The sequence below is a fragment of the Hordeum vulgare genome, chromosome 2H (assembly GCF_904849725.1).
Source record: "Hordeum vulgare subsp. vulgare chromosome 2H, MorexV3_pseudomolecules_assembly, whole genome shotgun sequence".
In the NCBI taxonomy this organism is placed as follows: Eukaryota; Viridiplantae; Streptophyta; class Magnoliopsida; order Poales; family Poaceae; genus Hordeum; species Hordeum vulgare.
Window position 1 is genome coordinate 637,371,860 of NC_058519.1, and position 13,645 is coordinate 637,385,504.

At 46.8% G+C, this 13,645-nt stretch overlaps 1 protein-coding gene across 1 annotated transcript; it reads left to right on the plus strand.

Moving 5' to 3' along the window:
- Positions 1-273: 273 nt before the first annotated feature.
- On the plus strand, positions 274-3,257 carry LOC123431061. The gene is made up of 8 exons (XM_045114874.1): positions 274-693; positions 791-1,005; positions 1,099-1,289; positions 1,389-1,673; positions 1,825-1,883; positions 1,974-2,010; positions 2,135-2,206; positions 2,308-3,257. Exons 1-8 carry the CDS (start codon positions 576-578, stop codon positions 2,969-2,971), a joined length of 1,641 nt encoding a protein of 546 aa, XP_044970809.1. The 5' UTR covers positions 274-575; the 3' UTR covers positions 2,972-3,257.
- Positions 3,258-13,645: the final 10,388 nt, after the last annotated feature.

Below are 13,645 nucleotides of genomic sequence, written 5' to 3' on the forward strand. Positions count from 1 at the left end.
TTTATATATCAATATAAAGCCTAGATGATATTGTACTAAAATATATAATGAAATAATAGTTTTTCTGTAAAAGGAACTTAAAGATGAGATTTCCCTAGAAAAACTTGAAATACAGATGCGTTTCCAAGTTGCCATATGTGCTGGCCTGCGAGGCGGTCATGCATTGCATTGCGCACATGAATGACATGATACGATTCGTGTTATTAGTACTATTTATGGCGCCATGGCGGTTTTGGCGGGCGCAAACAGCAGGCCGGCCAGGAGCCACCGCCTCCGCCCTTCCGCCATTACCCAGCTCCACCAACAACGTGGCGCAGCAACGGGAGCAGAGCAGATAGAGAAAGAGGGGCAAAGAGGGGGATCGACAAGGACGACTATCGCGGATGGCCGGCACGATGTGATTTCTCCGTGGCGGGGGAAGGAAATCTCAGGGAGCCAGCAAGCAACGGCTCGCCACGGAGCTCGCTCGACCGCCCGGTCTCCGCCCGGTCAAGGTTCCGTCCCGTCGAATCGCATCCGCGCGCGAGCTGATCGAGCGGGATACAAGGCCCATACGCGTTGCCACCCGGAAGGGCATGGCGCTGGCCGCCGCCGCGTCGTCGGTCGGCGTCGCCTCCGTCGCTCTGCTCTTGCTCCTCATCGCCAATGCCTCGGCTTCCGACGCTAGTTTGGAGGGCAGGCGCGCCTTGCCAGGTTTGCCCCGCTAGCTGTTCCTGCATGGCTGCCAATTTCTCAAGCTCAATCTGTGCTGTGCTCTTCCAACTAATTTGATTTGGTTCGGTTTGTGCAGGTCGCGAGACGATTCACCTTGAGCCAATCGTCTTTGCAGAAAGAAAAGCAATAGTGGGCTCGTCGCCGTGGAGGAGATCGGCGGAGGAGACCCCGCCGCCGCCGGCGAACAACTCGCTGGTGCTGGCGGCGGGGAGGACCCACCGGAGCGACCCGAGCGCGAAGCTGACCATGTACGGCGGCGGGTGGAACATCAGCGAGACGCATTACTGGGCTGTACGCACGGAAAACCACCCCACATTTCCGCATTTCGTCCATGTGGCGATTCTCATCGTGCGTCTTGTGTTGCATTTGCGCGCGCGGCTGCAGTCCGTGGGCTACACCGGCTTCCCGCTCTTCCTGCTCGCCGTCGTCTGGTTCGTCGGCTTCGGGGCCGTCATGCTCGTCATCTCCTGCTGCTGGTGCTGCTGCTGCTTCTGCCGGGACCGGACCGACCGCTACTCGCCCACCTCCTTCAAGACCTCCCTCATCCTCCTCGTCATCCTCACCATCGCCACCATGTAATGCATCTGTCTGCTCTGGTCACCGTTCAGTATCCCTGTGAATGCTAATGATCACCGTGTAATCTAATCATCTCTCCGGTGATTGTTTGATTTCAGCGTGGGGTGCCTGGTGCTGAACGCCGGGCAGCAGGCATTCCACGCGAGCACGATCAACACGGTGGACTACGTGGTGGGGCAGGGCAACCTGACGGTGGACAACCTGAGGAACTTCGCGGGGAGCCTGGCCGCCGCCAAGAACATCGGCGTGGAACAGATCTTCCTCCCCGTCGACGTGCAGCGCAAGATCGACGCCGTCGAGGAGAAGCTCAACTCCTCCGCCAACGAGTTCTCCACCCGCATCGTCCACAACTCCGACAAGATCAAGAACGTCGTCGACAAGATGTGAGTCAAATCTGTTGTGCATTATCTTCTTTACATACAAGGAAGATAAATTTCTTCTCCTCTGCTCTGAATGCCATGATGTGATCGCGTTCTCTGAATTTCGTCCTGCGTCCTGAAATGCATGGTTTGAATCCGATTCTGCCTCTTGTAGGCAGTACTACCTGATGGCTGTCGGAGTTATCATGTTTGGCCTTGCGGTGCTCGGACTCAGTAAGCATCAACGTATCTCGATGTAGATTGTTTGTTTGTTTGTTACACATAATACTGAATTACTTGCTGTTCTTGACACCAAATTTGCAGTGTTCTCCGTGCTGGGGCTGCAGTTTCTCGTCTCCCTGTAAGTGCAGTTCCGTTGAATCAAACTCTGTCCATGCTAGCTGCGTGTTTTTCCAAGCGAATTCCGGTGTGATGTGATGTGATGTGATTGTGATGTGATGCGATCGTATGTGCATGCGGTGCAGGCTGGTGATCGCCGGATGGGTGCTGGTCACCGTCACGCTGATGATGGCCGGCGTCTTCGTCCTCCTGCACAAGTAAGCAAACCAAAGTTTCTGGACTGGATGTGAGATCGAAGATCGTTCAGGTTCATCAGACACGCACTGACAACGGAGACATGCATGGGCGTGGTGTGCAGCGTGGTGGGTGACACGTGCGTGGCCATGGACGAGTGGGTGACGCACCCGCAGGACCACACGGCGCTGGACGACATCCTCCCGTGCGTGGACGTGGCGACGGCGAACGAGTCGATGCACCGGAGCGAGGAGGTGACGGCGCAGCTGGTGGCGCTGGTGAACAACGTCATCGTCAACATCTCCAACCGGGACTTCCCGCCGGGGCTGGAGCCGCTCTACTTCAACCAGTCGGGCCCCCGCATGCCGGTGCTCTGCAACCCCTTCAAGCCGGACATGAGCCAGCGCCAGTGCGCCCCCGGCGAGGTCGACTTCAGCACGGCGTCGGGGGAGTGGAAGAAGTTCCAGTGCCAGGCGACGGGCCCCGCCGGGAAGGAGCTGTGCACGACGGCGGGGCGGGTCACGCCGGCGGCCTACAACCAGATGACGGCGGCGGCGAGCATCAGCAGGGGGCTGTACGAGTACGGGCCGTTCCTCATGCAGCTCCAGGACTGCACCTTCGTCCGGGAGACCTTCTCCTCCATCAGCGTCAACAACTGCCCCGGCCTCAGGCACTACAGCAGGATCGTCTACGACGGCCTCGTCGTCATGTCCGGCTCCGTCATGCTCTCCATCGTCTGCTGGATGGTGCACACCAGGCAGCGCCGCCGGCGCGCCCGCAGCGGCTAGCAGGTGTGATTCTGAATCTCAACATCCCACCACGGCTCCCCATCGAGCGGAGGTGGAAGCCGGTTCCTCGTCGGATCGGATCGGATCGATGTTGTCCTAACCGTACGGCTGGCCGCGGCTATGTGCACGACGTCTCATCGATCTGATTGCAGCTGTGTACATATATGGATTGTGCATGATGGAAAAGCGAAGTATGGTTGCTTTCACGAATTTGCGTATTTTTTCATTCTCACAACCCACGAGGAAAAATAGACTGTAATTACTCGAAAATTCTAAACATACGGAGTTATACGGAGAGTTTACGGACTCCTTAGACAACAAATTTCCACCGTCCCATGATTCTCAGGGGTGTGGGCCCCCTCGTCCTTATTTCTTCCAATCATCTTAGCCCACCTAATCATTTCCGTAAATTTCCGTAAATATTGTCCGTACGTGTAGGGTCGCTCGTAATTACTGGTGCGATGATGAGGTTGTTTTTTTAACCATGCACGGGTCCCACTGTACATACTTATGACTTGTTTTTTTTCTTTTCCAAAAGAACCACCTGTCAAATCAATTTGACGAAAATGATCAACTTTAAAACAAATTGGCACAAAGGACCAGCCAGGCCGTGGCGACAGACGCGCCCGCCGACACTTCGCATCTACCGTCACGACGGAAAGCGGTCTATAAAATGCCGCGCCTGCCACGTCAGATTTGGCGTACCGCCTGTAAAATGTCGCGCCCGCCACGCGGCTGCCCATATCCACGCGCCCTCTACCGCTCCCTCGTCGCTGTCTTTGTCGCTCCCTCGTCGCTCCCTCTGCCACTGTGCTCCCTTGCCGACGTGGATCCTCGGGCTACCGTGGCGTCCGCGAGCGTCCCTCGGACGTCTACTACGTCGAGATCAGGTCCGACGACGTCCGCCTCGGCCTCGGCACCTTCGAAACCTCGCACGAGGCCACCCACGCGTACGACGCGGTGCGTGACGCCTAGGTAGGCCTCGTGCGCAGATGAACTTTCACGATGTCTACACGCCCGAGCAGGCGCAGGACCTCGCCCCTTCACCTTGTCGGATAATAGACCAGGACCATGAAGAGCATCATCGGCGACAGCGCCAGCTCCTCGTCGCCGAGGAGGACGAGCGAGCCATGACGGAGTGGCGCCGATGCCATCCGGAGGACGTCGCCGCCGAGAACATCTTCTCGACGGAGAGGACGGCAAGGCGTCGCGAGGAGTGGGACGACAAGCGTCGGCGCAAGGCACTCGCTATATCGATGGTGGGACGTCCATCTTCACTTCTGACGATGAACGTTGGGAGGACGCATGGCTATCTACGTCGGACAGCAGCATCCACAGTGACGACTCGAAGTAGTTTTATCTATATATGCTAGTTTTATTCACTAGTAGAAAATGGGCCTTTGGCGTGGACTATTTAGTCCCGGCCTGCCTCTGGGCCGGGACTAAAGGCCCGGCCACGTCGCCCCAATTCTCAATGCCTCCCTCGAGGCTTTAGTCCCGGCTCGTAAGGAGCCTTTAGTCCCGGTTCGTGTCCCAAACCGGGACTAAAGGGCTACGCGGCGCGCAGTGGTGGTGGCAACCGTTCGTATCCCCCTTTAGTCCCGGTTGGTGGCTCAACCCGGGACTAAAGGCCTAACACGTGGCCTGCCGTGGTTGTGGCGACGGTTGGTATACCTCTTTAGTCCCGGTTGGTGGCTCAACCCGGGACTAAAAGCCTAACACGTGGCCTGCCGTAGTGGTGGCAACCGTTTGGTATACCTCTTTAGTCCCGGTTGGTGGCTCAACTCGGGATTAAAGGCCCAAACGGTTTGCATCCCGCGTCGTTTCGGGCGATGAAAAGCACGAACCGAAGCGTACAGTCGCCATTTCTCTGTTCCTCTTCTCTCTCGCGTCGCCCTCTCTGTTCTTCTCCTCTCTTCTTCCCTTCTCTTCTTCCACCATGCCAACTAGCTTTCATGAGGTGGTCGCGCATGGCACGACGAAGCTCCGTGTCGTGTACACGAACCTGAGCAGGGAGGTGCCGTTTTTCCTTCAACAGTTGAAGGAACGATGGTTTGACCACGCAGCGGATCATGAGAAGTTCTTCGGGCTTGATCTGGAGTACACGGCCGATCAACGCAGTGTTGCCGTCATCCAAATATGCTTCGCAAGCCATGTCTTGATCTTCCAATGGGCGAGGTAAGTTTTGAGGCTTTCTTTGATCCAAGATAATGACATTGTATAAGTTTATTTGTTTCAATCATAGTTGGTTCCCTTCAAATAGTTGTAGTGAAACAATTTTGATTAGTTGAAGGGGAGCACAATCTAATTGGAATAGTGTTCCATAATCTGAAAAATCGTATTAGAATCAACTAGTGTTTAATATGTTCCATTGGAATCATAGTTGGTTCCCTTCAAATAGTTGTAGTGAAACAATTTTGATTACTTGAAGGGGAGCACAATCTAATTGGAATACTTTTCCATAATCTGAAAAATCGTATTAGAATCAACTAGTGTTTAATATGTTCCATTGGAATCATAGTTGGTTCCCTTCAAATAGTTGTAGTGAAACAATTTTGATTAGTTGAAGGGGAACACAATCTGATTGGAATAGTGTTCCATAATCTGAAAAATCGTATTAGAATGAACTAGTGTTTAATATGTTCCATTGGAATCATAGTTGGTTCGCTTCAAATAGTTGTAGTGAAACAATTTTGATTAGTTGAAGGGAACACAATCTGATTGGAATAGTGTTCCATAATCTGAAAAATCTGATTGGTTCAATATGTTCCATTGAAATCATAGTTGTAGTGATACAATTTTATGTGGTGTTCTTTGATCCAAGGTTATGAAAATTGAATATAGCTAGTGATCTCTCTAGGTTCCATTGGATAGCAATATGATATGTCATATTCATGAAAATTGCATATAGCTAGTGATCTCTCTAGGTTCCATTGGATAGCTATAGTGATCTCTCTAGGTTCCATTCCATATGTTCTATTTGAATCCTAAAGATAAGTTTCTCTTTAGTTGTAGTGAAACATGTTTCCTTATTGCAGCAGTATGTAACATTTGTTCCATTTTAATTTGTTTCTGTTGCAGGAGTGACAAGCATTGTCCAGGACTCATGGAGTTCCTTCGCAGCGGCGTCACTTTTGCTTCCGTTGACATAAGGAACGACAAGCTGAAGATGAGGCACAACTTCGGTATTGAGATACCAGCCGGTTGCCTCGTTGATCTCCAAACGATATTCAGGCTTCGACATGACAGGACTTCGATGGCTCATATGGCAGTTGCCTTGATCGATGAGTCATATGGTGATATGAAGACCAGTTTCCCAAAGTATCAGCACAAACTTTGGGAGAAGGGCCCACTTGATGATATCAACATTGAGTATGCAGCAAAAGATGCATACGTTTCATACGAGTTGTACCGCAAGATTCGAGTCGTCAACTATGGCCAACGTCACCTCGAGGAACGTGGACATTCTGATTTAGATGATTCAGACGAGTAGTGTTCTGAACGTCAAACACTTGTATATATATCTATGGTAGCTATTATTATGTACTGTTTGGGCTAGTATCATGTACTTCTTGGACCAATTTATATATGTCTAATTTCTGTTTGTGCCATTATAGTTTCCAAATTTGAATGGTTTAGCCCTTTCTAACTTCATTTGCTACTTTTGAATGGTTTAGCCCTTTCTAACTTCATGGTATCATGCATTTCGACCACATATATATACAAAAAGTCTTCAGTTCAAATAAGTTCAAAAAATGAAATCCCTTTTGTAACAGATCTGTTTTTGATTAAAACAATCATTTAAAAATGAAAGACCATTAGTCCCACGTGGCGTGCAGCGGAACCACGTGGCGTGCCGCGGAACCACTTTTGTTGTGGGGGTCGCTTCTCCTTCTTCTCCTTGTGCTAGATATTGGTTATGCACTAGGGGAAGTAGGAGTAGCGACCATCATCGACGGTTGAAAAATCAGGTGAGCTAGTGTCCACCATATATGAGAGAAGAAGAAATCCCTTTGTGATGTGCCTTTGAATGGTGCATTTTGAACACAAAAAAAGTATGGAGTTCAAATAAGTTCAAAAAAATGAAATCCCTTTGTAAGAGACGAGTTCTCGTTCGAAACCCTGCTACTTTGAGAGAGATTGTCAGTTTTGTACACGAACTGCATCCAGTTTTTGTCGTAGCCCTCTCAACTTTTTAACACATGCTATGTGGGTGAAATGATGATAGCATGCCAACTTTCAACATTTTCAGAGTTCATTTGTAGTGCTTTTCAATTTCAGGGTCAACTAGATCAAAAAAAATAAGTAAATGCACGAAATATACCAAATGAAGTCAGAAATTGTTGAAATTTTGTGCTGTGCCTTTGAATGGTGCATTTTGAACACACAAAAAGTATGGAGTTCAAATAAGTTAAAAAAATGAAATCCCTTTATAAGAGATGAGTTCTCGTTCGAAACCCTGCTACTTCGAGAGAGATTGTTAGTTTTGTACACGAAGTGCATCCAGTTTTTGTCGTAGCCCTCTCAACTTTTTAACACATGCTATGTGGGTGAAATGATGATAGCATGCCAACTTTCAACATTTTCAGAGTTCATTTGTAGTGCTTTTCAATTTCAGGGTCAACTAGCTCAAAAACAAATAAGTAAATGCACGAAATATACCAAATGAAGTCAGAAATTGTTGAAATTTTGTGATGTGCCTTTGAATGGTTCATTTTGAACACACAAAAAGTATGGAGTTCAAATAAGTTCAAAAAATGAAATCCCTTTGTAAGAGATGAGTTCTCGTTCGAAACGCTGATACTTCGAGAGAGATTGTCAGTTTTGTACACGAAGTGCATCCAGTTTTTGTCGTAGCCCTCTCAACTATTTAACACATGCTATGTGGGTGAAATGATGATAGCATGCCAACTTTCAACATTTTCAGAGTTCATTTGTAGTGCTTTTCAATTTCAGGGTCAACTAGCTCAAAAAAAATAAGTAAATGCACGAAATATACCAAATGAAGTCGAAATAACAAAATAGATAATATTTCGGATAGTCAAAATTATTAATTATGAAAATAAAAAATAGTTTTGCATTATTTATTCAATTTGAAACACTTTTCATTATCATAGTTTTGTCAAATTCTCAAATATGCAAAAAGAATTTTTATTAAACATAGTTTTTAATTAAAAATAACAAAATAGATAATAGTTTGGATAGTCAAAATTATTAATTAGGAAAATAAAAAATAGTTTTGCATTATTTATTCAATTTAAAACACTTTTCATTATCATAGTTTTGTCAAATTCTCAAATATGCAAAAAGAATTTTTAATAAACATAGTTTTTAACTGAAAATAACAAAATGGATAATAGTTTGGATAGTCAAAATTATTAATTATGAAAATAGAAAATAGTTTTGAATTATTTATTCAATTTCAAACACTTTTCATTATCATAGTTTTGTCAAATTCTCAAATATGCAAAAAGAATTTTTAATAAACATAGTTTTTAATTGAAAATAACAAAATAGATAATAGTTTGGATAGTCAAAATTATTAATTATGAAAATAGAAAATAGTTTTGAATTATTTATTCAATTTCAAACACTTTTCATTATCATAGTTTTGTCAAATTGTCAAATATGCAAAAAGAATTTTTAATAAACATAGTTTTTAATTGAAAATAACAAAATAAGTTAATATTTTGGATAGTCAAAATAATTAATTTTGAAAATAGAAAATAGTTTTGAATTATTTATTCAATTTCAAACACTTTTCATTATCATAGTTTTGTCAAATTCTCAAATATGTAAAAAGAATTTTTAATAAACATAGTTTTTAATTGAAAATAACAAAATAAGTTAATAGTTTGGATAGTCAAAATAATTAATTTTGAAAACAGAAAAAAATTGAAACTATATGAGAAATCATGGACAAAATTCGACCTGAATTCACTTTGAATTCAGATTGAATTTTCTCCACAATTTCGAATATAGTTTCAATTTTCAGCAAGTTTAGGCTCGTAAGCCTGCTTTAGAGAGGAGCTCGATGGAGAAGCTGCGACGGGGCTTATAAACAAGTGTTTGTCCCCCTCGCTTGGCAAGGTGAGACTAAACTTATCGTGCAACCGAGGAGGGGCTTTAGTCCCGGGTGGAGCCACGCCCCGGGACTAAAGACCCCCTGCTTCCCGCCTCCTGGTCTGCCCGAAAAGAGGCCTTTAGTCCCGGGTCGTGGCTCCACCCGGGACTAAAGGGGGTATTTAGTCCCGGCCCGAGCCATGCACCGGGATTATAGATCCACCTATATAAGCGGGACTTCGAAAATTTCCAACCCAATTCGTCCATTTCTCTTCTTCTTCCTCTCGTTCTCGTGCCCGGCGCGGCACAGCGATGAACTAACCAACGTCGTCAGGTTGCCCGCCGTCCTGCTCGCCGTCGCCTGCCGTCCTCCTCGCCGTCGGCCGTCCTCCTCGCCGTCGGCCGTCCTCCTCGCCGCCGCGCCGTCCTCCTCGCCGTCCTCCTCGCCGCCGCGCCGTCCTCCTCGCCGCCGCGCCGTCCTCCTCGCCGCGCGCCGTCGACACCTCCGGCCGGTAAGCCCCCCGCCCCCTCCTCCCCAACACTCCGGCCAGTATATATAGAAGAAAGGAAGAAAAAGGAGAAGAAAAGAAGAAAAAGGAGAAGAAAAGAAGAAAAAGAAAAAGATTTTTTTTATCATTTAATTCCTATTGTTATTAGGTTTGTGCTAGATTATTAGGGTTAGTAATATTTAGAATTAGGTTAGGGTTACAAGAAGAAGAAATATGAACAAAAATAAGAAAATAAGAATAGGAAAAATGAAAATAAGAAGAGGAGGAGAAGAAAAGAAGAAAAAATGTATATTGTATAGTGTATATGCTTAAGTATATAGTGTATATAGTGTATAGTGTATAAGGAGAGGAGGAATTTTGCTATAGTGTATATAGTGTATAGTGTATAAGAAAAGAAGAAAAGAAGAGGAGGAGAAGAGATCAAGAAAAGAAGAGGAGGAGAAGAAAAATGAAAATAAGAAGAGGAGGAATTTTGCTATTGTATAGTGTATATGCTTAAGTGTTAATAGTGTTTCTTAGGTTATTGCTTAATTTTGCTATTGTATATGCTTAAGTGTTAATAGTTTAATTTTGCTATTGTATATGCTTAAGTGTTAATAGTTTATTTTTAGCAAGAAAATTAATAGAACTAGTTTATTTTTTTAGTTCATTTTACGATGCCTATCCCGCATCCTCGTCGTCGACTCGGCGGAGGACACCTGCTTGATCAGAGGGGCCCTGTCCAGGACTGGGCTCCGCCCGGCTGGTATTGGGAGGTGCTACCTTCCGGGGGGCGTAGGTTGGTGAGGAGCCAGCCCGTCGTTGACCCGATCCTTGTTTGGTGGCGGTCGCGTGGGCCAATGAGGGTGTCGAGGCTTCCGGACTCTGCGGAGGTGGTACGTCACCGTGTCAGGGAGCAGGATGAGCACGTCCGTCGCTACATGGTTGCGTTGGAGGGCAGGTTCGAGCATACCTGGCAGGTTCTTCGGGGATCTCACTGGAGCTATGATCCTGTGATGGTTCCTTCTCTTTGGGTGTCCACCGCCCGCGCCAATACCCGTCGGGTGCTACGGTTCTAGATGTATTAGTGATGCTATATGTATGATAGTATTTGAGGAGTATTAGTGATAATATTCGACGATGTACGGACAAAAGTGATGATGTATTAGCTTATAATTGAATGCATGCTAATTTGAATACTACTTTATTTTACGATTTGGTTTTGCTTATTGAATGCTCAAATTGGAAAAGCACTCCTACTTTGAATACTATGCAGAAATCTAGGAGTCTCAAATTGGAAAGTACTCCTACTTTGTTTTTTATTACAAAGGTTAAGAGAATCCGTTTTTTGCAGAACTATGGATCCACATATCAGGAACCTCGAAGAGGAAGAACTTCTGGAAGATATAATCAAAGACGGCCCCAACGTTGAACCAGCTGAATCTCCGTTGTCATATCTAAACCAGGACGTTGGAATGGAGGTCGAGCGACACGAAGATGAAGCCGATGGGGCAGGAGATAGGTCCAATGACGGAGAAGGTGATAGCTCCACTGATGGAGAAGCCGGTGAAGAGGAGAAGTCCGGCGAGGTATACATATGAAGTTCGACAATCACTTGTAATATGTGAAAAATATTGGAGATAGCTCTATATTGTATACATATACATTCATTTGACGAATGTTTCTCCCTCTTAGGCCTCCACATCGAGCAAAACTACGAAACGAGGCCCGACTAGAAAGTTGGATGCACGGACGCATTACACATTTGAGGTGATATTTCCTACGGGTGAACCCAAGCTTCCTAAGAATGCTGCTGACACATTCAAGAAGCAATGCGGAGTTCTCGTTAGGGATCACGTCCCGATCAGCATTCGGGAGTGGAACAAGCGCAAAGGGGCACCCGATAGTAACTTTGTCGCCCAAAGGTACAAAGATAATCTTTGGAATGATCTCATGTCACATTTCAACCTGCTAGAATGTGAGAATGAAGACGCCGCAGACAAACTGTGGGCCAAAGTCAAGCAGTGGACTCTGAAGAAGATGGCCGAACTGTTCCGTAGCTGGAAGAAGAAGCTATGGAAAAACTATCTGAAGACACATAAAGTGCCAGTATTTGAGGGGTATCTAGCCAAGCAGGCGAATCACTGGAACGCATTTCAAGAGTACAAGGAGTCAGAAGATGCCCAGGCATTATCAGAAAAGAACAAGATAAATGCCGACAAGAAGAAATATCACCACAAGCTGGGGCCAGGGGGCTATGAGACTGCCATCCCAAAGTGGGATAAGAAAGAGCAAGATCTGATAGATAAAGGCGTCGTACCTGAACCACTCCGTCATGAGTGGGAATTGAGAGCAAGAAATTGGTTCCTTGCGCATGGTGGGTCGTACGACGAAACAACAGGGGACCTCATCTGCAATGACAATCTTAGGATACCCAGGGAGAATTGGAAAAGGATAGTGAAAGAAATTAAGGAGGGACAAAGAAAGTTCACTGCAGATAGAGATAAAGATTTGCTCACACTGGTCCTCGGCAATGATGAACATGGAGGACAAACGCGAGGCTTCAGTCCTTCTTACCCGTGGTGGCTTGGGTTTGTCAGAGACCAACACACTTACAGAAGCCGAGAGAGAGCAAAGAAGCGGCAACAGGATGAGGAGAATGACAAGTTCAACCAGTTGCTTGCCAGGATTAACGAGCAACATAAGCAGATTGATGAGCTCAGAGGAGTACCGCACCAGGAAGATCCTGCAGTTGATATTACCGGCGCCCCATCTAAGCGGAAAAGCAGCGTGGCTGAATCTGAGGCCCCGCCCGACGATGAACGAAGAATGATAGAGGGCGGTCCCGGCTACCCCGTGGATGGAATCAAGGAGTCAACATCATGTGAACTCCATCAGAAATTCAAGAACATATCCATGAAGGTGGCCGTCGGACAAGCTTTACCTTCTGGCCTTGATGCACGCCGGCATGGCCGTGAGATTCCAGCTGGCTTTGGTAAAGTCGGGGTGGATGAAATCATGACGGGGTTTAATGATATGGAGCTCGACATAGCTGGACCCGAAGATGAGAGGACACTCGGAGAAGTACTGGGTGGAGTCATCCTATGGGACAAGAACTACATCAAGCTTCCAGGCTCGGCCCCAAGGACAACACCGCCTCCGAGTCGTCGCAGGTCACCTACACCTCCATTACCTCCAAGCCCTCCACATAACGTCGGCCAGCACAACACGAGTCCATCTCGATCACCGCCGCCGGACTTGGGTCGTTCGTCTCCGCCGCCGCCCGCACATGATACTAAGCGGAAGCGTGCCAGCAAGAACGCTTCGTCGATGATTTCTAAGGGACGGAGCTCCCCAAAGCGCAAACTGTCGCCCCTCCCAAAGGTACCTCATGCTAATCTTCCTATCAGACCTTATGATCGTACCCCCGAGGAAAACGCCAGGATAGCAAAGGAACAACATGATGCGTAGATGAAAAGGAAGGAACCCGAGCCCCGCCTGAAATACACCGAGAAGAACATAGCATGCGCAAAAGACTTCATAACCACTCCATCACACTATGACTTACACTATAAGCCTGATGACTATACACACACATTGCAGAAGGAAGTGAAAAAGAGCAGGTCACGTGCAAGTGCAAGTGGGAGCAAATCAAGTTCAAGTACAAGCAAGAAAAAATCAGACGTTCCTCAGCTTGGACAACAGGCCAAACAGTCGATCCCACCCCTCAAGGTGTTAACCGAGAATGTTCCCCCTCCGGTGCACGGGCAAGCTTTTGAAAAAGCAAAGGAGTTGGCGGATGAATGTGGTATCTCGGTTGAAGATTTGCTGGCTTCCCAAGACGACAGGATACCCAAGGCTGTGGTAGCCCCTAAGCCACAGTTTGTCATGGGAGAGCCTTTGGTCAGCAAAGATGATCTCCCAACAAATATGCGTTACTTGCATAAATGGTACTTAAGTGAATCAAAGAATGGGAGAACGATGATCGTGCTGAGTGTCCCACAGGAGTACTACGGCCGCTCCGAAGAAATCCATATCGACTTTGATGAACTCTTCTAGATGTACAATGGTGACGCCCTCGACAAATCGCTTATGAGTTGCTATTGTCTGTAAGTTTTTCAAT

Excerpts from the sequence above, each read along its gene's own strand:
- LOC123431061 (XM_045114874.1), top strand. The coding sequence starts at position 576 with ATGGCGCTGGCCGCCGCCGCGTCGTCGGTCGGCGTCGCCTCCGTCGCT. Across the intron at positions 1,006-1,098 it reads GCGAGACGCATTACTGGGCT|TCCGTGGGCTACACCGGCTT; the intron begins GTACGCACGGAA and ends GCGCGGCTGCAG. Across the intron at positions 1,674-1,824 it reads AAGAACGTCGTCGACAAGAT|GCAGTACTACCTGATGGCTG; the intron begins GTGAGTCAAATC and ends TGCCTCTTGTAG.